Raw genomic sequence first — 23,348 nt, 5'->3', positions numbered from 1 at the left:
CATTCAATCCCGTTTAAACCAACACATTGTGAGAGCCCACAGTAGGAGATAAGGCAGGGAAACAGGGGCCAGTGTAGGATTCAGAACTGGAGAAAGCAGTCTCCACCCTCAAGAAACTGTGGGCCACACAGGAGACAGGCTCAGGCAGGAACCATGGCCCCACTAGGCAGGTCATAAGGACAAAAAGGGCTGAGGTCACTGAGGGGGAAGGAAATCCCTCCCATGGGGAAGTCAGGGATGGGCTCAGGGAAGCGAGAGCATTTGGGCTGAACTTGGAAGGAGGGAGGACTGCCTACACAGGAAGAACAATAGGAGCAGGACTGGGAGGCAAGAGATCCAGGCACTTTCAAGGAGTGGTAATGAGCTTGGGTGACACACAAGCTCGGTGGGGTAGCAGACAGGAGCTGCAAGTCAGGCCCCAAGCCGCTGAGTCAGCCCTGACCCCTTAATCACAGAAGGCTGCGCTGGTCCAGCCTCAAGGGGGAAGGAGCCCTGTTGGGGATGTTGTCACCAGTGCGGTCAGGCAGGGAACTGACCCAGCTCAGCTGAGTCAGCACCCCAGACCAAAGACAACACCTCCACCAGTGGAACCCCAGGCTGCACTTGCTGGGGCTGCAGGTGAGACGGATTCCCACCCGTGTTTGGGGCCCTCATAGCACAGTGGAGCCAGGAGTCCTGCCTTCTTCTGCCAAGCCTGGAGCCCCGCAGAACCCAGTATTGCGCACTCAGCCTTGGACACCACATGGGTGACTTTTAGCACTCAGTCACTGCAGCACCGGGGCCTGGGAACCTGGAAGGACCAATAAACTGCCCTCCGCAATCCAGCTCCTCATTCCTCGTAGCAGCCATGAGCCATGCTGTGCCCACCCTTTATCAGTGACTTCAGCTCCTTCTGTGACAGTGCGTGAAACAAGCAGAGCCTAAAAAAAAGAAAACAGTGACCAAAGGAACCTCCCAGATGCGCTGTGTGTGCGGAACAAAACACAAAGGGGAAATGCAGCCCGTGGCCCGGATGGGATGGGGCAGCAAGAGGGAAAAGGGCAGCCATTAGATATTCCTGCCCTAATCTCGCTCCCCAGAGGTCTGAATTTTAGGCAGCCCCTGGACATTTGCCCTACGTGGGGCCCCATCTCACCAGACTGGGGTCAGCGTCTGTCTGCCCTGAACTGTAAAACGACCACAAAGGACATACTGGGCAGGAATCAAGCACAACCTCACCTCCTCCCTACACCCCCCAAGCCCTGCAGACATCAGGCTCTGGTGGCAGGCACACAAGCTCTCCCCTGAAGAAAGAGGTGGAAGAGAAAGGGTGAGTGCACACAGGGATGGGCCAAGGCCTTGACCTGGTCTAGGAAATACACCATTTGGTATAGTGAAGAAGGAGGAAGGACTGAGAGCCAGGCAGAGCTCCATCAACTGCCTCAGGCCTGAACAGATCCACCCTGACAGTGGTCAGGAGAAGCCCTGTCTGCATCCTAGCAGGCCACAGATATCTCCAGGCTAGGAGAGCTCAGCAGCCTCCCCATTGGGGATTCTGGCTTGTGGCTCATCCTGCCTCCAGGTGATGGAGGGAGGGACACAGGGACAGAGAGAAATAAGGAGACAGTGACCACTACAAAGGGGAAAGAATGGGCTAGTTGCATGTGTCCTTCTTTAAACAACGCAGGTTTACACAAAAGGTTATGATCATTCATTTTACAAAAGGACACCCACAAGCTTCCTTCTAGCTCTGAGTAAGTCTGAAAGTTGCAAATATCTGACATCTACATGACACCTTCAGAGAAAGGCTTACAGATAAAGCGAGGGGTCTCAGGCCCACAAGAGGAAGCACGTCTCCCTTCCCCAGGGATGGACTGGCATGCCCCAGCACCTTCTCAGCCAGGTTGCCTGGCACCGCAGGTAAGTTCCAGGCTTTGGAGTCACACTGCCTGGGGTCAGACCCAGGCAATGCTCTTTGTTGACTGTGTAACCTTACTAACTGTCCCAGCCTCGGTAGTATGCACACACACACACACACACACACACACACACAGACCACAGAGCCAACTCGCTATGCTAGCCCAGTGACTGGCACAAAGTTCACAGTTGATATGATATTTACCTATTTATTTATTTACTTGCTTACTTACTTATGTATTTGATGGACAACAGGATGGATGGAGGTGGAGATACATACCACTGCAGGGGAGCAGGACGATGGTCACAACAAATAGAAGATCATTAAAAAACTCTTGCCACATGCTTTTGAGACAGGGTTCCATACTTTCATCTGAACAGCAATAGAGCTAAAATTTTTGGAACTGTGATGGATCACACAGAAGGAGGAAGTCACTCTGGAAAAACCTGATTCCACCAGAGCTGGGAATAGGGCCAGCCTCCCCCACCTTCTCTGAGGAATAAACGACATCACCCCCAGACCACTTTGTTCAAGGAAGGTATTAAACCCAATACTGAGAACAGCTTCGGCATTTTACATTGAAGGACATGTTCTAAGAGGTGTTTTCCTGGGCCTCATTCACTTTTAGTCCTAGTGATAGAAAATAAAATAAAATAGGGGCATCACATACGTCCACATAAAGATACATCATTCATGATACTTAACAAAGTCTGTAAAAAAAAAAAAAAAAGAGAGAGAGACAGAGAGCGAGCAAAATCCTTTCCTTTTAGGAGACTCACTTGGGGACAGTGAGGGTTGGATGGCTATCTCTTCCCAGGCATCCAACAATGCTTCACACAGCTTGTCCAGGGCAGGCGAGGAAAGTGCCGAGGCAGGCACAGACCAGGCCAGGCTGCTGAGAGTGCCGTATGGCAGCAGTGGCATATCCTGAGGCCCAATAGTGTTAAGAGAACCCTGTAGGGGTCGCTCATTTCTCCCCTAAAGCAGCAGGATCCTTGACGACCTCAGCATCTTCTGGCTTGAGGGAACCTGCAAAGTGCCTCAGATGAACCTCCTCCGGCTGGCCAGGGTGCCTTTCTCTTGTACTTGTGTCTCTTAAGAGGGGAACCAGGGCAAAATTCTTCCAGTTTCTTCCTGAAACTGAAGGGTAAAACATCATTACTGCCTTGGATGCTGCAAGCAGCAATAAACACTTATTTGTTGGCCTTACCAATCTCCAGATGAAAGGAGACCCAGACATTTCGGTGCTTCCTGAGACACATGGATACATGCCATTGCCTCTTTCCTTACCCGCTTAAGGAGCCTCATCTTCTCTGGCACTTCCTAAATTCTCTTCCTTCACGTTAACCTGACTTGCAGGGGCCTCATGAGAGCCCATTGCTTGCCTTTCCCAGCTTCCACTTCCCCCCTGCCCACATGGGAGGGAGACCAGGTCTCCACAGAGCAACACTGGGACCTGCCCCATGGTGGCTCCACATCACATCAGCTATAGGGTGATGGACACCAGCCAAAGAATCAGGATTTGGGGACCGGGCCCCACCAGGGCACAGCAAATTGGGAATAGTGCCCAGGAAACCATGATGATACCAGGCCTTAAATGGGGCTCTCATATATGGGCAGGAAGCTCCCGAAGGGGGTCCAGTTGTTTCCCCCATAGCCATCTCCAGGTTCCCAGCCACCTAGGCAAAATGACAGTGAAGAGGGAAAGCTGTACATGTTCTCCTCCCACTGCCAGAGCCCTGGTCAGCCAAGGCCTCTGGTTGGCCACCCTGGGTCTAATCTCTCTGGAAAATCAGCCTAAATTTATACCTCCCACTCTTAGGTCACAATTCAGGCTCCTTTGCTAATGTCAAAGGTGTCAGGAATATGGGAGGCTGGTCCATCATGACCACTCCAGCTGAAGTCTCCAGGTCTCAGTATTTACCCCAGGCCTGCAGGCTGACACTGGCCTGCCCCCAAACACAATCTAATACCAAGCATCAACTCCTGAAGGATGATCCCTTGGGGAACGCAGGCATAGAAGCTGGGTTCATGGGGATACAGGCCAGGTCTCATTGAGACACAATCTTCTGGTTGGCCTCACAGACTGCTTGGCCCAGCTCCAGCTCAAAGGCTCTCAAAGGAGGCAGGGGCTCCCAGTGCCCACTTCCCACAGTCCTAATGCCAAGACTCCCACACATGCCCTCCCTAGTGCCCTCCTTAGTGCTCAGCTACTAACCACTTTTCTTCCCTGGCCTTTCTCTTATACATTCCTTTACCCCTTCCCAATCACAACACACTTTGTGGGTGGGAGAGTTCCTTGTTATCTGAATTATATGACTATTCATTACTAAAGTGTCCATGTTACAAGGTTGTACAGGAAAGCAAAATCCTCAGGAAATATTCACTAATTAATTATAAATGTAAAATCAGGGAACCTCTAACCATCTCTGGCCCCAACCCCAAGTAACATGAATGAATAAGTGTGTCCCTGCCACTTAGCCAATATAATATCTCAGTGAATGTGTAATGTTAGAAGCAGCCAACAATGTCATGCAAACACAATGTAAATCAACTGCAAAGTGAAACACCAAGTCTCTTAAAGATGTGGGGTTTCACAAAATCAATAGGAGTGATGTCGGACACCTGCTCAAATTACAGACAAAGCCATCTTTGAAAAGTTAGACCAGGTAACAATTGAAGAGATAATCAATAAGTATTATGGCATGACACAGGAAGTGCTTCCAGTGAAATTCGTGGGAAAATTACGGGATTGCAGGAAGCTCTTGGGAAAACTGATTACGCCCTTAAGTAGTTTTCCAAAGTAAGCCTCTTGTTAAAATAGATTTCTACTTCCAGCTCTGATGGAGTGTCTAGTACTAGGCTAGCCACTCTGCTGTAAACAACCATAAAACAGGATAAAATACTTGCAATAAATGTTTCCAGACATAGGACACAGACTGGAAACTGTGATTGCTGAGAGAAGTGAAACTGACAAAGTGAGCCCCATGATTGCGCTGATACTTTGCTTAGGGACAATTTCTCTGACCATGGTGCAGCACACAGGAGTCCAAACAGAGTATGGCAGTGCCTCTGAGCTAAGGAAGAAGAGATCAGGGTTTGGAGCAGCCAAAGCAGCTAGAATCTGTGGGACAGGGTGCAGGAGAAGAGGAAGAAGGGAGCTGTAGGGGTGGAGGTCCAGAAGTCTCTGGGATGGGTTGCTGGATCATACCTGCACAGTGTGAGACCACATAAGGCTCACTAGGCAGTGGTCACTATGGGGCTGAAAGTGGGACAGAAACACTAGAAGCTGAGCAGTACTGAGTGGAGAGACCACCACATTAACACTTTTTTTTTTTTCCTACTATGAGGATCAAGCTAAAATACCAGAAATACCCTATTTACTCTACATGCCCTAGAGTAAGGTCTACTCAAGACCCACCCACCCTAACAAAGCCTAAAACTAAGCCCTGACAAGATCCTCAGGGGAAACAGTTGGGAGGTTGAGTCCCACAAGTTTTATGGGATTGGCAAATAACTTGGCATTTCACATATCTACCATAATAAAGTTTAAAATTAAGTGTATACAAGTTCAGGGTGATTCATCATCAATAATTGAACTGCCAATTAAAACAAAAATTCGGGGCACCTGTATGGCTCAGTCGGTTGAGCGTCCGACTTCGGCCTAGGTCATGATCTCACGGTTTGTGAGTTCGAGCCCCACATCGGGCTCTGTGCTGACAGCTCAGAGCCTGGAGCCTGCTTCGGATTCTGTGTCTCCCTCTCTCTCTGCCCCTCCCCCACTCATGTCTCTCTCTCTCTCTCTCTCTCTCTCTCTCTCTCTCTCTTTCTCTGTCAAAAATAAACATTAAAAAAAATTGTTAAAAAAAAATTCAACCCAGAGTCTCTACAACATATTATCCATAATTCCCAGTATACAATTAAAAGTCACTAGACATGCAAAGAAACAAGGAAATGTGACTCACAGTAAGGGGGAAGAAAAAGCAGTCAATAGAAACTGACTCCAAGATGGCCCAGATGTTGGATTTAGCAGGCAGATAACTTAAATCAGCTATTATGAGTATGTTCAAAAAAAAAAAAAAAAAAAGGAAAATATGGTCTTGATGAGAGGACACTAGAGAATCTCAGAAAAGAAATGAAAACTACAAAAAAAAAAATAACCAAATAGAAATTTAAAAACCAATAGCACAATACTTGAAATGTAATAGTCACTGGATGAGCTTAATAGCGGTTTGGAGATGGCTAAGTATAGTATCAGTAAACTTGAAGACAGATCAATAAAACTTATCAAATTTGAGAAACAGAAAAAATTAAGGAAACATGACCAAAATCTCAGAAACCTATGGGGTAATGTCAAGTAATCAAAAATACATGCAACTGGGGTCCCCAAAAAAGAAGACAGGGAGAGTGAAGCAAAATATATATGGTTTCCCAATTTGATGAAACACTGACATACAGATTGAAGAATCTCAGGCAAACACCAAACAGGATAAAACCAAAGGAAACCAAACCTGAGCACGTCTTAGTCAAACTGCTGAAAACCAAAGATGAAGAGAATATTTTGAAAACAGCCAGAGAAAAAAAGACATATTACATATAGTAATGCAAATAATGAGCTACTTTCCATCAGAAACAATGGAGATCAGTGGAGAAAAATAGTGTTGGAAAAAACTTTTTTAAAAAAAGAGGAAAAATATCTGTTAACCCAGAATTCTTTATTCAATGAAGATAGTCTTCAAACATGAGAATGAAATGGACATTTTGACTACTTCACATCCATTAAGTGGCGAGGACAACCAATACACCACCACAAAAACCCAGAAAATAGCAAGTGTTGGTGAGGATGTGGAACCCTCATGTATTGCTGGTGGGAATGTACAATAATGCAGCTGCTATAGAACATAGTTTGGCATTCCTTAAAAAGCTAAACACAGAATTACCATATGACCCAGCAGTTTAATTCCAAAAGAATTGAAGGCAGGGAGTCAAACAGAATCTTGGACACCAATGTTCACAGCATTATTCACAATAGCCAAAAATGTGGAAACGATCCTAATGTCAATCAACAGATGAGTGGATAAATAAAACATGGTATATACATACAATGGAATATTACTGAGATAGAAAGTAGAATAGAGACAGAGGGAAAAATAGGAGTAATTGTTCAATAGGTAAAGAGTTTCTGTTTGAAATAATGAAAAGGTTTTGGAAATAGTGGTGAAGTCTGCACAAATTGTGGATGTAATTAACACCAATGAATTGAACACTTAAAAATGGTAACTTTTGTGTTACGTATATTTTACCGCAATTTTCTAAAATCTAAAAACAAAGAGTTAGTGCAAAATTGTAGTTATAACTCAAAATGTGTTCAATAAAAACTAGGTTTGCTTCATTCTTTTTTTTTTTAAATGTTTATTTACTTTTGAGAGAGAGAGAGAGAGAGAGAGAGAGACAGTGTGAACAGGAGAGGGTGACAGAGAGAGAGGAGGGAGACACAGAATCTGAAGTGGGCTCCAGGCTCTGAGCTCAAACTCACAAACAGTGAGATCAGACCTGAGCCGAAGGGGCTCAGGTTGCGGGGCGAAGAAGGCCTCCAAGGAACAAGGAACCCCAAGGCTTCACCTGCCCATCATCAGGCCACCTCTGTGCTACAGCACCCTTCCCTCACACCTCACCTCTGCCTGAGCGCAGAGAGAAGCTCAGGGTGCGCTTGATGCCCTCACAGTTGCCCGGGTCTTCATTGATGATGCCCACATTGGTGTTCCAGGTGGTCCAGTTGACCTCATCCACCCTGCAGGGCAAGGAGACAAGGGAGTTGGGAGCTGATGGCCTAAAAGCCATGCCTATCTTCCCGGTTGAGGGCTTGGTGCCACAGGCCAATCCCAAGAAGCCCATAGAGCAGGATAGGGAGACATAGCCGGTAAGGGGAAGGCTGCAAAGGGCCTGCGTTTTGGACACCACCCCCAAAGCTGTATTCTCTGACCATATCATGGGGCCCAAGGACTTTAAATATTGGATTCCTGGTTCTGACTCTGATCATTGGATGACCCCTTTTGGACACCTCATTTTCCAGTAGGTCTCCTATGCTCACAGCTCAGCCTTGGGATAGCCCTTTACCTAACTACAGATGGCCTTGGGAGAGTCCCCTATGCACATGACTGGTCCCAAGAGGCCCTGAGGAAGGCTTCTGTATCCACAGCTGGCTGCAGTGAGTCCCCTATGCCCACAAAGCCCTAGAATGGCCTCTGTGCCCATAGCTGGCTCTGGGTGGATCCCTGATATCTAGCTAAGCCCTTGAGCTCCCTAAGTTTGATTCCTGCCTGAACATTACCTGAAACACCACCTGTAGTCATCCTTGCCATCAGGTGTGTACCCCACTTGCAACAGCTTGCCTGAGCGGAAGGCCTTCCTCATACACTTAAGGAAGCTCTTCTCCGTGTCCAGGATGGTGATGGCTCTCTGTGGGAAGACACAAAGGGCTGAAGGGCAGAGGCTTGTCCAGGGGCTAGCTTCCAAGACCAACCTCTCCAGAGTTTCTCCCAGCCCCAGTGCCCCCAAGCTGGACCTCTAGTGCCTTCCATACCAGGCTTGTTTCCATAGCCCAACAGGTGCACACTCCAAGCTCAGCGCATCCGGCCCGGACCTGCTCAGGCACTGAGGTGCCTGCCAGGTTGGGGTTAGGGCAGGGCCTCCCATGAGTGATGTAGAGTGTCTCACCCCAGACTTCCCTACTCACAGAGGGGCAGATAGTGTAGTAAAGAACAGGGCCTCAAGATGAGACAGCTTGACTTGAATCCTAACTGCTACTTACTACAGACAGTCCCCAACTTATGATGGTTCAACTTAATGATCTTCAACTTTATGATGGTGCAAAAGCAGTGTGCATTCAGTAGAAGCCATACTTGGAGTTTTGAGCGTGCATCTTTTCCCAGGCTAGCAATAAATGATACAATCCTCTCTTGTGATGCTGGGAGTTCCCGGTCAGCAATGGGATCACAGGGGCTAACAACCAGTACACTTACAATCACTCTGTACCCATACAACCATTCTGTTTCTCACTTTTATTATAGTAGTCAACAAATTTCATGAGATAGCCAACACTTTATTATAAAATAGGTTTTGTGTTAGATGATTTTGCCCGACGGTAGGCTAATGTTAAGTGTTCTAAGCACATTTAAGGTAGGCTGGGCTAAGCTGTGACATTCAGTAGGTTAGATGTAATAAATGCATTTTCAAATTACAGTGGGTTTATTGGGACGTAATTCCACTGTAAGTTGAGGAAGATCGTAGTTACCTTGGACACAGATGCCTAAGTGCTCAATGCCTCAGTGCCTTTATACAAAAATGGAGATAGTAATTGTAGCCACTTGACAGCATTGCTGTGAGGATTAACTGAGAGCATATAAAACACTTAGAACAGTACCTGGTATAGAGTCAATGCTACTTAATAATTAGAACGATGCTTTTATTATTAGGTGGGAAGGCAGATTAAGAACCAGGTGGCTCAAAAACGTAGCTGTCAGGATCAACCCCATTTTAGCTGCTCCCCCCAAGTCTGGTGTCTGGGGCCCACCCTAGACCAAGCTCTTGTGAGGTGGGCATCCCATGGGGCTGAGCCTTCCGTTTCCTTCTCCTGGGCACTGCCCAGTCACAGTAAACACAGTGTCTGTGAATACCAGCTGGTGATGCGTAGCAGGGAAACCCTGAAGGAGGGGCCAGAAAGGAGTCAACTGGGAGAGATGCTTCTGCTTGATCCCCCAGGCCTGGCTGGGCTCTCTGCCCTTCCTCAAACCCTGCAGGGGCTCATACACCCCCGCTGTGTTAAGCAGCGACAGAACAGCCAGTGCCCTCCCGCTGTGCACACCCCACCCACCAACCCACCTGTAGCTTCCAGATGTTTTTGCTCTCCTGCGCGATCTTGTTGACGGTCTCACCCATGAGGGCGATGAGCATGTTGAGCAGGAGGATATAGGTGAGAATCACGTAGGCCAGCAGCAAGATGATGAAGACAGCCTTGAAGTCATAGTTCTCGGTGAACTCCAGGTCGCCCATACCAATGGTGAACTTGAAGAGCTCCAGACACGTGGAGTAGAGGCTGTTGTAGGAGCTGTCGGGTGGCCGACAGCCAGGCCCTCGCCACCTGTGCAATGTGGACTCAGCCGGCACAGAATTATTCTTCCCATCCTCAATCAGTGTCACCACCGCTACAGGGCAGGGGCAGGGACAGGTGCAACTGGATGGAAGCCAAGACAGACCCCCCCAACAGACACGCCCCATCTCCCAGGATGTGTCTGCAGTAAGAATGCTGCTCGCCATATGGCACTTTTGTGTGAATTAAAAAAGAAAAAAAAACCCTCTTCTTCAGAACTATCAGCAAACCGTCATAGTACAGTTGACCATTGAACAACATAGGTTTGAACCGCAAGAGTCCACTTATACACAGGTTTTTTTCTGATAAATTCAGCATAGTTGTAAATGTATTTTCTGTATGATTTCCTTGATAACATTTTCTTTTATCTAGCTTACTTTATTATAAGAATACAGTATATAATACATATACAAGATATGTGGTAAGGCTTCTGGTCAACAGTAGGCTATTAGTAGTTAAGTTTTGGGGGAGTCAAAAGTTATTTGCAGATTTTTGACTATGCAGGGAATTGGTGCCCCTAGCTCCCATTTTGTTCAGGGGTCAACTGTATACTGTTTTGTTACAGTAAGAACTTTATCATCATCTGCTAGGGGAAAAAAAATGTTTTAAAAAATATGCAAATGTACATATACAATGTGAATCTAGCTGCCTTTGTACAGTGCACAACCTGTCTAACTTTACGTATCAGTCCTGGATCCACACCCAGCTTCTCAGTCACCCTTGTCTTCCTGTCCCCCTTAGAAGGTGCCCCAAAGCCAGCACATTCCAGAATGATGGAGACTAAGCAGCTCAGAGCAGAATGGTCTCTTGCTGCATTCTACACTTTTCTTTGCAAAATGTAGTCTGGAGCCTGAGAGCTTCTGTAGTTGTTGTGCCCATGGTTACTGCACATCCAGTATCCATTAACCCATTTGGCCAAGTCCCTTCCTGTGGGTACTGATAGACCAGGACCTTCACACAGGGTGCCAGAGCTCACACGCATCCCTATCAATCAAAGCTCCTAGTCAAAGCTGTCCATAACTCCAAGACAGAGATTCCAAAACAGGCTGTGGGGAGGGGGAAGGAGAGGGTATACATGTGAACCATGTAATTGCAGAACTCAGACGAGGATCAAAGCAGAGCCAGGTGCCCAGAAATTCTGTGGATGTGTCAGAAGGGCACAGGAGCCAGCTTGAAGAGGCTCCCAAAGATGATTTCTCAGACAATCTCAGCATCAAGATGGTGACAGTAAGATTATAACCCATTTAACAAAGTGAGATTCCACGAAAAATGAAACAAAAACAGAAAAGAATCTGTGAGGCCACACTGACATAAATAATAAATGAGTGTAAGAGAATGGAAAGCTCTTCCCTATAATAGAATGCCAGTGAATAAATGTAGAAGGAATGACAGGGTTAGAAAATCATCATTTGACAACCATTAGGATTAAGTGATTCAGGTGAGAATCATCAGCGGATGCTAAAATTACCGGTTGAAAGTGTGATGAGAAACAGGATATTTACCTAGTCTCAAAACATCTCCTCACAAATTACTTATCACACCCATCAAAACCAAGTAATTAAAGTTAACACCACCAGACAAGGGCTAAACAAACGTTACGGAAGCCCTGATACAATGCACTGAGGAAGACACACATTACTTCCTCCATAGTCTGACCAAAAATGCACACCTGGATCTAATTTTGAGGAAACATCAGACAAACCCAAATTGAGAGACATTGTAAAAACTAGCCTTTACTCATTAAAAATGCTGAGGTCAAAAAAACAAGGAAAGATTGAGGAAGCACTCCAGATTAAAGGAAACTAAAGAGGCATGACAACTGAATATAATGCATGATCTGGGATTTTTATTTCTACAAAAGACATTATTAGGACAATTGGTGAAATCTGAATAAGGCTGGTAGATTAGTTAATAGTACTGTATTGATGTTTATTTCCTTATTCTGATCATTATACATTGTTTATGTAAGAAAATATCCTTGTTTTTAGGAAATGCAGGCTTTATCCAGTGGTAAAGGGTTGATCATGTCTGTAGCTTACTCTTTTTTTTTAAGTGTGGTGTGTGTGTGTAGAAGGGAAAGTGATTTTAAAATGTGATAAAATTTGGGGATTGTGGGTAATATGTACAGAAAAGTTATTTGTACTATTCTTGCAATTTTTCTGAAAATCTGAAATAATATCAAAATAAAAACTTAAAAAAACTAAAAAAACCCTAAATAAATAAATAAATAAAATAAAAATAAAATGAAAACTAAGCCAAAATGCAGCTATACTGTAGGCAAGCAGCACTTCATACCTCTAAAATTGTTTACAATATTTTATGAATCACATTTCCAGGTTCTCCTGCTCATTTCTGTGCGTTCTTTATCCATCCACTCTGTCACCTGCAGATACACACCCCAGTGGGCCTCTCCCCACCCAGCCCCTGCAGAGACCTCAGGAAGCTGAGGGTAGCCGGAGCTCTGCCCGCCACCAGCCCTGACCAAGCCCATTACCTGTGGAAAACCCGAACAAGAAAACAAGGTAGACAAACATGAAGCGACACAGGTCTCTCAGGATCATCTGCAGGAGAGAGCAGGCTTGTCAGAACCAAGTCCAGTCCCCAGGCCGGCCAAGGGAAATGTCACGACTATGTCAGCCTGGGATTAATCTTGAGCCTAAGTAGAACTGGAGAACATGCAGAAGGGTCTGGTTTGGTGGTTTTCGGCTCCAGTGTCATAAGGAAGTCATCCACAGCTTCTCCCACCATGGCCTTTGTTCTGGTGGGAGAGCAGGGCCTGGTATGTAGGGGGTCAAGTTTCAGGGGAGCCCCCAAACCCAGGTCAAGACCAGATGGCCTGAATCTTGAGGAATTATCTGGGAAAGTGGGTGCTGAACTAAACCAGCACCTCTCCAGACATTACAGAGGATGGACAGAGTTTGTAGACCATGTCCCACATACCCATGAGGTAAACAGGTTCTACGGAGAACCTGCTTGGATGCTGGCACCCACCTTCTCAATCATAACAGCATAGATGCCCATCTGCTGGAAGCCGCGGGTGTAGTAGAGCATGTTGGTCCAGCCTATGGCCAGGGAGAACACCATGGAGGCCACGTACTCCTTGTGGTGGCAGAAGTACAGCACCACGGTCCCCAGCATGAACAGTGACTGCACAAAGCTGAGGGTGGAGGGATAGGAAGCTCTGTCTAAGAGCACCCAGGAGGCCTGGCACCCCCTCAGAAGCACAGACAACAGGCTGTTGCGGGAGCTAGGGTTGACTGTCCTGTCTCCTTTAGCCCGTGATTCTCAGTAGGAGTAATAGCATCCCCAAGGGGGAAAAAGTTGGTTATGGGAGTACAAAATCTTACTCTCTTTTTGTAGAAAGCACAAATAGAAATACATTGCATGGACAACTCTACAGTATATTTGTGGTATTAGATTTCATGGGAGGGGCAATTAGGAAAAAATGTCTAAAAAGGCAATAATGAAAAAAGTCTGGGAAACATTGCTTTAGCAGTGAGGAGGTACAGGCCATGCTCTCCTGAAAAATCACAGGTGGAGTCTGCTGGCCATACCATCAAACTCAGGAGGAGAGCCAGGAAAGATGTTCCTCAGCAACTTGGTCTGGTGGGGGCTGCCCAAGTAGGATCCATGGATAAGGTGTAGTAAATCTGATGATCCTATGACAGAGTCTGCCCAGTGGTCCTTTCTTTACATATTCACCCCAGGTCTCCTTGTTCATCATAGCCTCCTCTCGAAAGTACCCCCAGTTACATTTATACTGTCGACCACGCTGACAACCTCACTTCCCATTTCTGTGAAAGAACCAAGCAAAAAAACACCACTGTGATGATGTGAGTCTACTGAAAACTGATGTCAATAAACTGGCTCATCAATTGGAATTCTGCTGCAAAGGAAAACTATTCCTCTGTATTTTCAGAACCTTGGCGAAAATAAGAACTGACACCAGTTGAAATAGGTAAAGAGTTACCTTGGGTGGCAAATGGAGCCCCCACATATGCATTTGGGAAGCAGCATACAAACAGAAACTGACTTAGCAGACCCAAATCCAAATCTGTACTGGGGAAAGCTGAGAATCGGCTCTTTTAACCAAGGAGCCTCAAAAGGGTTAGAGACCTCCAGAAAGGAGATGAAGAGACCTAAAATAAGGAAGAGTGGAGGTTTTGTCTCTGAAGAAGACAAAGGAGAGGATCTTTGGACCCACTTTCATCAAACAACAGTGAAAGCATTGGTATTTTACCAAAAGCAGATTATGTGATTTTTATATAATACAGATTACAGAAAGCCCTCTTCTCCACTCAGTTCTCAGAAAGCTAGCAGCCAGACTTCTTTCCTCCAGGCAGAAGACTGAAAAGATGCAATCGACTAACTTTGGATGTTTGCCAATAAATAGCTTAACCTAGACTAGTTTATAGTGAAGCTCAAAATTGATAAGCCCCATTCATACATTAAGAGCTCCCAGCAAGCTTTTCAGTCCTCCACTCTTACTCATGAGCAGATATAAAAAATTTCCAGAAAACAAAAAATTCCCAGGTATCTTCTAAATTGAAAGATAGAGCAAAACAAGAAAATGGGAAACAACAACTTAGAGAAAATAAAGCCTATGCAAAAAGAAGAAAATTTATTTTATTTTAAAATTTTATTTCAATAGTCTTAGAGAGATAAAAGAAGATATTGCATCAATGAAACAAGAATAGAGTGCTATAGATAAGGAACACACAGAAATTAAAATGTGGTATCAAAAGTAATAAACTCAATAGAAGGGGTAGAAATTAAAGTTGATTTGAACTTCCCAGAAAGAATAGCCAAAGATAAAGAGAACACAAGTGAGAAGATATAAGAACTGGTTCAGGACTAAGTCAGGAGGTTCAATATACATATCATAAGAAATAATTCAAGAAAATATCCCCAAAATAAAGGACATAAATTTCCAGATTGAAAGAGCCCACCAAGTGCCCAGAACATTGGATAAAAACAAATCCAATCAAGACATATCATTAAGTTTCAGAACACTAGAAACAAACAGAAGATACCACAGATTTACAAAGAGAAAAACCAAACCAGGTATTAAGAGGATCCAGAATCAGAATAGTTTTGGACTTGTCATCTATAATACTGGAAGCAGGGAAACAATGGAGAAATATCTTCAATTTTTAAAAAATTTTTTATACCCAATCAAGATATCAATAAAATGTGAAGGTATAGTAGAAATATTCTCAGGCATGCCAGATTTCAAATAAATTTTACTCCCCCCTTCCCTACTATGTGCCTTTTTTCTTTAGCTGAGGATGTTTTTCCCTCAAAAAGGGAGTGAATCAGTAAAAAGGAAGACTTGGGGTTCAGAAAATAAGAGATCCAAATCAGGAGAGAAGTGAAAGGGACCTCTAAGGTGCTAGTGAAGGGATGACACCTCGGGTGCACATGTGGGAGAATGAGACTCAAGAACCAGACACAATAAAAGTTGTCATCACTGTGCCCTTCACCAGGAGACAATCCTTTTCACCAAATGACAATACTGAAGGAGGATAAAGGAGGAAAACCAAGAAAGAGACAGGAAGTCTAGCCCAGAATGAAAGCAGTGAGCATCCCAAAGATGGCAACAAAGAGGAGTCCCAGGATGATGGCTAAGCAGCAGGCCCAGAGAGCAACCAGCCCAGTAAGAAAGAGAGGACAGCACTCTAGGAGGAGATCTCTCAAGGAAAAAACTAGGAGCAGGGATTCCAATCATATAATTTATGTGATTGACTTTGAGAAAAATTTTACTGAGAGGCTTTGAGATGTGTGGGACAAGTTAACAACAGGTACAAAGAAAACTAAACAAGTAACAACAAGATAATTACAAATTTTAGGAGAAACAAACAAAAAAAGAAGTACAGTATATTATGAAGCTCAACTGTGAATACTACTTGTAGAGACATAACATAAATTACTCAATACCAACTAAAACAAAAATTACTTCAAACTATATTGGGAGGCTAGAGGAGCAGAAGCAGAGAGGAAGGAAGTAAAAGGATGCTAAATCCTCATCCACCAGGTGAGAAAACATCAGAAGAAAGAGCTGCAAGAATGAAAAGTGATTGTCCCTGGGAAGGAGAATTTACAAGATGGGAAGGTTTAAGATGAGGAATTCATATACTGGCTGTAAGCGTTTTAGTTCTCTTCAATGTTTACCCATGGGCATGAGTAGCTTTGAAAAAGTAAAATAAAATCCATTTCTAACCTGCCTGCAGTAAGTCCTCCTAGGAATAGAATCAAGTTTATTGGCACAATGCTATGTAGGAGAACATTGTTTCTCTTAGTAAAGCAAACCAGCATTGCACTAACCCTATAGACCCAGCCCTTTGGAGTTAAAGTGCAAGTATCTGAAGATTATGGTAAACACATGGGACAAGCTAGCTACAATAGGATAAGAAATCAACTCCTTTCATTTGCCAGGAATAGAGAGGCCTCAGGAATGAAGGAAATTTGGGGATCAGAGTTAAGTCCTTAGTATAAATCCCAGGAGAACCCATCCCCATCTGAAAACCCCCTTTGTGTATCCTGGGTCCTCCAAGGAAATTTCGTAAGGTTCCAGCTTATTTTGTGAAGGAAGGAGGGTCCTGGTGACATCCATGTTGTTCTATAACTATGGTTTTTGCTTATCTGTCTCCCCCTAAAGCAATGATTCTCAGTCTTGGGTGACTTTGTGCCTCCCCAAGTCGGGGACATTTGGCAATATCTAGATACATTTTTGGTCATCAAGAATGGGGGACAGAGAGAGTGCTATTGGCAGCTAGCAGGTAGAGGCCCGGGATGCTGCTAAACATTCTACAATGCATAGGACAGCCCCCATAGCAAAGAATCACCCAGTCCAAAATGTCCATGGTACCAAGGTTGAGAAACACTACCCCAAGGATCGGAAACTCCTTGAAGACAGGAGTCATATCTATTTCATCTCAGTATTCCAATGCCAACTCAGTAACTACCAGATGGTTGGACAAACGCATGAAAAAAAGTGACCAAGGGTATTCAGACTGTAACTCAGACTATAAGCCACATGAGCCCATGTATGTCATTTCCTAGCACCTGGTGCGTATATGACACAGAGTAGAGATTCAGTATTCATCCACACATGTATTGAGGGCCTTCTGTCATTCATTCAACACATTTGTGAGGTCCTACTATGTTCCAGGCTTAGCATAGGTGAGAGGATGGGTGAGAACTGATGGCTATAACTTTAGGACTGGGCCAAAAGATACCGTCTGCTATCAAGTCATAAGAGTCAAAGCAACACTTACAAAAGCATCTCACTGTAGCTGTCCACAAACAAGGTCTTCAGAGACGGCCGCCTCTGCAGGAAATATTGAATCTGCAAACAAATAGACAGAGTAAGAAGCCAGGAAAGGTGAAATGGTGAGTGTACTTGCAATGCTCCTAAATGGCCGACGATGGAACAAATGCATCGAAGCAGAGGTTCTGAAAAGGGTAGAACATCGAGGGTCAGGTTCACAGGGTAACATTATGTGACTCAGTCAGGAGAGACTGTTAAAAATAGAGAGTGGAATTACGACTCTAGGTAGAAATAAAGACAGGAAGGAAAAGCACCAAAATATTATTAATTGCTGTGTTTGAATGATGAGATTGAGCAATTTCTTTTCTTCTTTCTAATTTGTGCATTTTCCCCTAGTTTTCTTCAAGAACTATGCATTATAGTAAAAATTCTTTAAGCAGCCTCCACTGCACTAAGTCACCAGATTAGCCAGTGCTGTCTACTCCCTGAAAACATTCTGACTGATGCCCACAGTGAGGGCTGGTGGCTAGGAGACCCTCTCCAGGATACCCACACACTTTGCTCCCTCCCACAGTTAATCCTTGTCATCAAGACTGCACTTGTTACTGTGGCTTTGTATCTTATTATAATACAAAATATGAGTACAAAAATAAAAAGACAGTCGTTTCTGTGAAGACAGCATCCAATGATTTGGAAAGATTCCTTAAAGGTAAGTCACTAAAAAAAAAAAAAAATCAGGTGTAGCTTAGATCAAAAAGATTAAGGGAGGGGCGCCTGGGTGGCTCAGTTGGTTGAGCATCCAACTGCAGCTCAGGTCATGATCTCACAGTTCATGGGTTCAAGCCCTGCATCGGGCTCTGTGCTGACAGGAGACTGCTTTGAATTCTGTGTCTCCCCTGTTCTCTGTCCCTCCCCTGCTCACATTCTGTCTCTCTATCTCTCTCTCTCAGAAAATAAAACATTAAAAAAAATTTTTAATAAAAAAAATGTTAAGGGGGAAAATCACCATAATCTCCAATTACTTGTATATGTAACAGTGGTTCCAATTTCAAAGAAAAGACTGTTCATATATTAGAAAAACGGCCAAGGAATGTACATGTATGAGTTTTCAGGCAAAATAAAATGATTACAGTATATGTGTAGATTTCTTTCATTGTTTTGAGCTTTAACAGATGGTTTTAATTAAATAACCACCAGTCATGATCCTGTCACTTAAGAGACTTCCACTCTACTTCATAATTAAACATTACAGTTGACCCTTGAACAACATAGCTTTGAGCTGTGAGGGTCCACTTATATGCAGTTATTTATATAAATACAGTACAGTACTGTAAATGTATTTTCTCTTCCTTATGATTTTCTTATTTTCTCTTACTTTATGGTAAGAATATAGTGTGCAATACATGTATCATACAAAATATGTGTTAATTGACTGTTTATGTTATCAGTAAGGCTTCCAATCAACAGTAGGCTACTGGTAGTTAAATTTGGGGGCAGTCAAATGTTACAAGCAGACTTTCAATTGTGTGACAAGTTGGTGCTCCTAACCCCTGCAGTGTTCAAGGGTCAACTGTATGTCCGGTGGAAAGTCCTGACTATCTGTCTTCGAACACTTCGAACTGTCCTGAGTCTGCGGAAACCCACTGGGCACGAATGCCTCATCTTCACCTGGGCATCTCTCCCCTGAAGTCAAGAATGAGTGAGCAATGAGTGAGTCTCTTGGCTTTTTGTTTTGGTGATAATGGAAACTCACAGTGTGGGAAGGAATGCTTACCCCTCGGAAAAAAAAGTAGACTCCTCCTGATACAGAAAGAATCTCGCCAGTGACTCGGAAATAGTCCCCAACAGTGTGTTTCAGCTTATAGGGAGGCTGCAAGGTGCAGAGAAGTTAGTGACTCAATTCACTCATTCATTCACTCAACAAGCATTTACCAAGCCCTGTGATTAAGAGCCCACCCCTGGGGGCATGTGGGTGGCTCAGTTGGTTAAGTGTCCGGCTTTGGCTCAGGTCATGATATCACGGTTCATGAGTTCAAGCCCCACATCCAGCTCTCTGCTGTCAGCAGAGTCTGCTTCAGATCCTCTGTCTCCTTCTCTCTCTGCCCCTCCCCCACTCACACACTCACTTTATGTCAAAAATAAATAAACATTAAAAAAAAAAAAAAAAGAGCTGGGCTGCCCAAGAGGCCCAGCCTCTATCAGGAGAGAGGCATCATTAAAGACAGTGCATTATTGGGGACACCTGCAAGGAGGCCCTTCTGTGGGAGCTGATTCCCAAAGTGGCATCTTTTAGGTGCCAAGCAGAGCATCCTTACAGTGCTGTGCTCCTTCCCAGATACTGTCCAGCCAGGAGCACCTATGGGAGGAGGTAGATGGCATAGGTGGAGACACTCATAGACGCTAATGCCATATGCTTCCTGCTGCTCCCACAGCCCATGGTGAACCCCTGGTGTCTCATGACTGTTGGGGTTTCCCCTGGATGGTGGGAGGTGAGATGTCCCACACACGTGTGTGTCATCCTTGTGTCTCAGATACATTCCTGGGGTGGGTTTCCTTTCTGCTTGCCATTGATGTTTGATAAACACTGCCTCACTAGCTTGTCTTATTAGCACATTTCTCTTTTCTCATAAAATGAAATGGTTAAATGGCCTTACTAGGTGGATAGAAGTCAGGTTTCACCTAACTAGGAAGTGGGGTTTTAAATCACATTTATAAGCAAGGCGCCCTGGAAACAAAGGCAGCAAATTAAGTGCTTGGGTATTGAATGGAAAGGATTCAGTTTAGTAACTCAAAGGAGTCCATGGCTCTTGGTAGAGGAAGAAGTCTGGTCTCAAGCCGATTTGATGGATGGCCCAGGGCCTAGCACAGAAGAAATGCTCAAAAGTAGATGTCCAGGGAACAAACAATGAGCGAGTGAATGAACAAAAGTGGGCAGGCCAGTGGGATGGCAATAGGCTCAGGGCTCACGCCAACTCATGACCCTACAGACAGCCAACTGAGGGAAGAGCTGCTTCTAGAGCCCTAGTTTCTGCATCTTTTCTAACCCGTTGCCCCTCCTCAGCCATCAGGGACCTCATAGACCACACACTCAGCCTCACAGAACCAGGAGACCACAGGAGGGACTGAGAAGGGGGAGGGAGTGTTGCCAGGACAGCCTGAGACATGGAGGGCTGTGTACAGGGACATGAGGAGCTCCGGCTGATCCTTCCATGTCTCCAGTGAGCTGGGAAGGAGTCCAGGGCCTGGCCTGGGCCTGGGTCTCGGGGGTCTTCTAGAAATGCCCATCCCTCTCCCCAGTCCCCGAGCCTCAGGCCGCACCAAGCCATCCACAGGCCTGTAGTAGGCTGCTGTGGTGAAGATGATCATATACAAGCAGTAGACGAAGAAGTTGAAGTAGAAGATGCGCTTGACAAATCTGTCCCACTTGTCCTGCAGGAGTCGGTTCAGCGGTTCCACCAAAAGCATGTCGTGGCGATTCTAAGGGGAGCAGAGAGAGGTGAGGCTCACTCCCCAGCCAGGAATGACAAAGTCTCATATCCAAGAGATCTCTGTTGAAGTTCCAGTATATTCCTAAGATGGACAAGCCAAAATCATCCTCTTTTGCGGGTCATCGACCCAACCCCCAGCCCAAGCTCTCGCTCCCCCAGTAAGGTCCCGGTTCAATGTTTTCTTCAGTGCCTTTGGGATGGGAAGCTCCTCGCTGCCTCGAGCAGCCTGGGGAGAAATGCTAACTGTCAGGAAGATCAATTCTCTGGAGTAAAGTTGGTCTTACTTCTCTGCTTTCCACCAGTTGTCCCAGTTCTGCACTCAGGGACCCCAGTATTGCATTTCTGCCTGAGAGAGCCTTCCAAGACATGAAAATGGCAGCGTGGCCCCAGAGCCCTCTCCTCTCTAGGCCAAACACCTCAGCCTTTTTGAAGCTGTTTCCTACATGAGCCAGCTCTTTGGGGACACTCCATTCGGGATTCTGAATCCAATGCCCTGATCCAGCATGGCAGCCCAGGTGAAGGCTGGCGGGGCACAGCAAAGCAGTCTAGACCTCTCTCCCCCGCTAGACTTTGCCCCTGTAAACACAGCCTCTGCCCTCTAAGATACTGTGGTAGCCTCCTCACCAGCACAAACTCCAGCCTAGCCCCTGGGGCTGCCTCGGGGGCAGGTATACCTTAGAAAGAACAGACAGGGAAAGTAGCCTTTCAAAGCAGTGGGGGTAGGACAGGCTTTTCATTTAGTGGCCCTGGGACCCTCACGTGGAAACAAAATAATTAAGTAAGATGCCTACCTCACCCCTACACAAAAATAAATTCTAGACAAATTAAAGAGACAAACGTAAAACACCTACAAAGGAGCTAAACAAAAATATTGAAGGATATTGTATAACCTTATAGTGGAAAAGGACTTACAAAGCAAGATAAAAGTCACAGAAGTTATAAAAGAAAAAGACTAATTTGGCTCTCAAACTAAAAACCTTTCATAAGCAAACGATGCATTGACTGAAGTTACAAGACAAGAGGCAGACGAAGAAAATAAAATATTTGCAATATATGCAATAGAGAAAGGATGGATTCACTCCATACTAAGAGAACCTAGAAACAAAGAGGAATGGGGCAAACAGTTCAGCAGAAGAGATGGCCAAGGACAATGAATAGGAAATCTACCAAGGAAATATGAATGGCCAGGTAAATATATGAGAAAATTATTCACCTCATATTAGCCAAGAAAATGAGAATTAAGACATCAATAAGATAGCATTTCAGGCCCCAAGAACTTAAACCAGTTTTTGAGAAAAGACTGATAATACCCAGGGTGGCAAGGGCATGGGCAGATTTTCCCACTGGTGGGGGCAAATGCACTGATGGAGTCTGTGGAGGACAACTTGGATGTAGCTATTAAAATGCTAAAACATACATACTTTTTGATTTAGCAATTCCATTTCCAGGCATCCTAGAAACATTCTCAAACCCATGCTAAGTGGCCCGCAGTACTGTAAGAGCGGAAAACTGGATATAACTCAAATGTCCTCCAATGGGCATTTATCCCCAGCCCTCCTACAGAACACTGCGGGGTTTTTTTTTAATGAAGCAGATCCATACCTACTCTGATATAAAATTATCTACAAGATACACCAGTAAGTAAAAAAACTGGTTGTTTTACATTTTGCATAGTTTGATCCCATTTATATAAACAAAATAAAGCTACATGTTTTTATATGGTATAACAAGAAGGTTGTTTTTGTCTGTGTATATCTGAAATATTTACGCTTTTATGGGAATATCATTGTACACTGTATGATGAAGGAAAACATTCAGTGGGAACAAATGGGGAGATGAAGCTTCTGGGCCTAGACCCCACGCAGCAGGTTTTCAGTGATGAGAAGACAGGCAGAGCTGGATCGAGGGGCTGGAGTGGAGGCTGGGGGTGCAGTGAGACAAGAAGCCCACCCTGGCTGAGTCCCACCCCGGGCCACTCACAGGGGTGTCACTGCTGCTGTAGGCGATCACTTCTAGCACCGAGTTCTTCTCGCAAGTGTCGACGCAGGACAGGTCGTAGAGTGAGGAGTGCACAGGCCCGTAGGCCCACTCGGTGAACTTCCTGGACAGGTGCCTGCACTCGGGCTCCTGGATCTCCCTCTGAAGAATATAGGCCAAGACCTGCCATGGGGATATGAGAGCCTGTTAGAGACCATCCTGGAGCCCCAACCACAAGATGTGTCTCTACCAGGCTACCAACTCTGCCTCAGGAATAAGTCTGCTTCCCAGCTCAGTTGGAGACTCTACCCAAGCCCTAGGAGAGTCCTCACCTCTATCCAGCAGCCTCCCGACCACCATCAAGATCAACCCACCCACTGCCTCAGACCCCAAATGCGGCCACATCAGACCCATTGCCTGATCACACCTGGCTGATCACACTTGATCACATCAATTTCACCCTTGACTCAACATACTCCTATCCCCAGGCCCTAGCACCCCCCGTCCCCCCTACTCTGTGTCTGGCTAGTGCTGCTCACACGTAGAAATGAGAAACAGTCAGGTGTG

General features: G+C 45.2%; 1 protein-coding gene across 1 annotated transcript in view; it reads right to left on the bottom strand.

The window, feature by feature from the left end:
* Positions 1 to 2,091: 2,091 nt before the first annotated feature.
* Positions 2,092 to 23,348, bottom strand: part of TRPV1 (transient receptor potential cation channel subfamily V member 1) — a 37,574-nt gene continuing 16,317 nt past the window's right edge. The window contains exons 7-16 of the mRNA XM_042915845.1: positions 22,785 to 22,964; positions 20,635 to 20,793; positions 19,091 to 19,186; positions 17,324 to 17,394; positions 13,038 to 13,203; positions 12,541 to 12,607; positions 9,779 to 10,101; positions 8,229 to 8,356; positions 7,573 to 7,688; positions 2,092 to 3,037 (exon numbers count right to left, since the gene is read on the bottom strand). Of these exons, the coding sequence (XP_042771779.1) occupies positions 2,865 to 3,037; positions 7,573 to 7,688; positions 8,229 to 8,356; positions 9,779 to 10,101; positions 12,541 to 12,607; positions 13,038 to 13,203; positions 17,324 to 17,394; positions 19,091 to 19,186; positions 20,635 to 20,793; positions 22,785 to 22,964 (1,479 nt within the window). The 3' untranslated portion in view covers positions 2,092 to 2,864. The remainder of the gene's footprint in view (positions 3,038 to 7,572; positions 7,689 to 8,228; positions 8,357 to 9,778; positions 10,102 to 12,540; positions 12,608 to 13,037; positions 13,204 to 17,323; positions 17,395 to 19,090; positions 19,187 to 20,634; positions 20,794 to 22,784; positions 22,965 to 23,348) is intronic.

The sequence above is a fragment of the Panthera leo genome, chromosome E1 (genome assembly GCF_018350215.1).
Source record: "Panthera leo isolate Ple1 chromosome E1, P.leo_Ple1_pat1.1, whole genome shotgun sequence".
NCBI lineage: Eukaryota > Metazoa > Chordata > Mammalia > Carnivora > Felidae > Panthera > Panthera leo.
The sequence above is the reverse complement of the archived record's forward strand: the minus strand, read 5'-3'. Positions and strand labels throughout refer to the sequence as shown.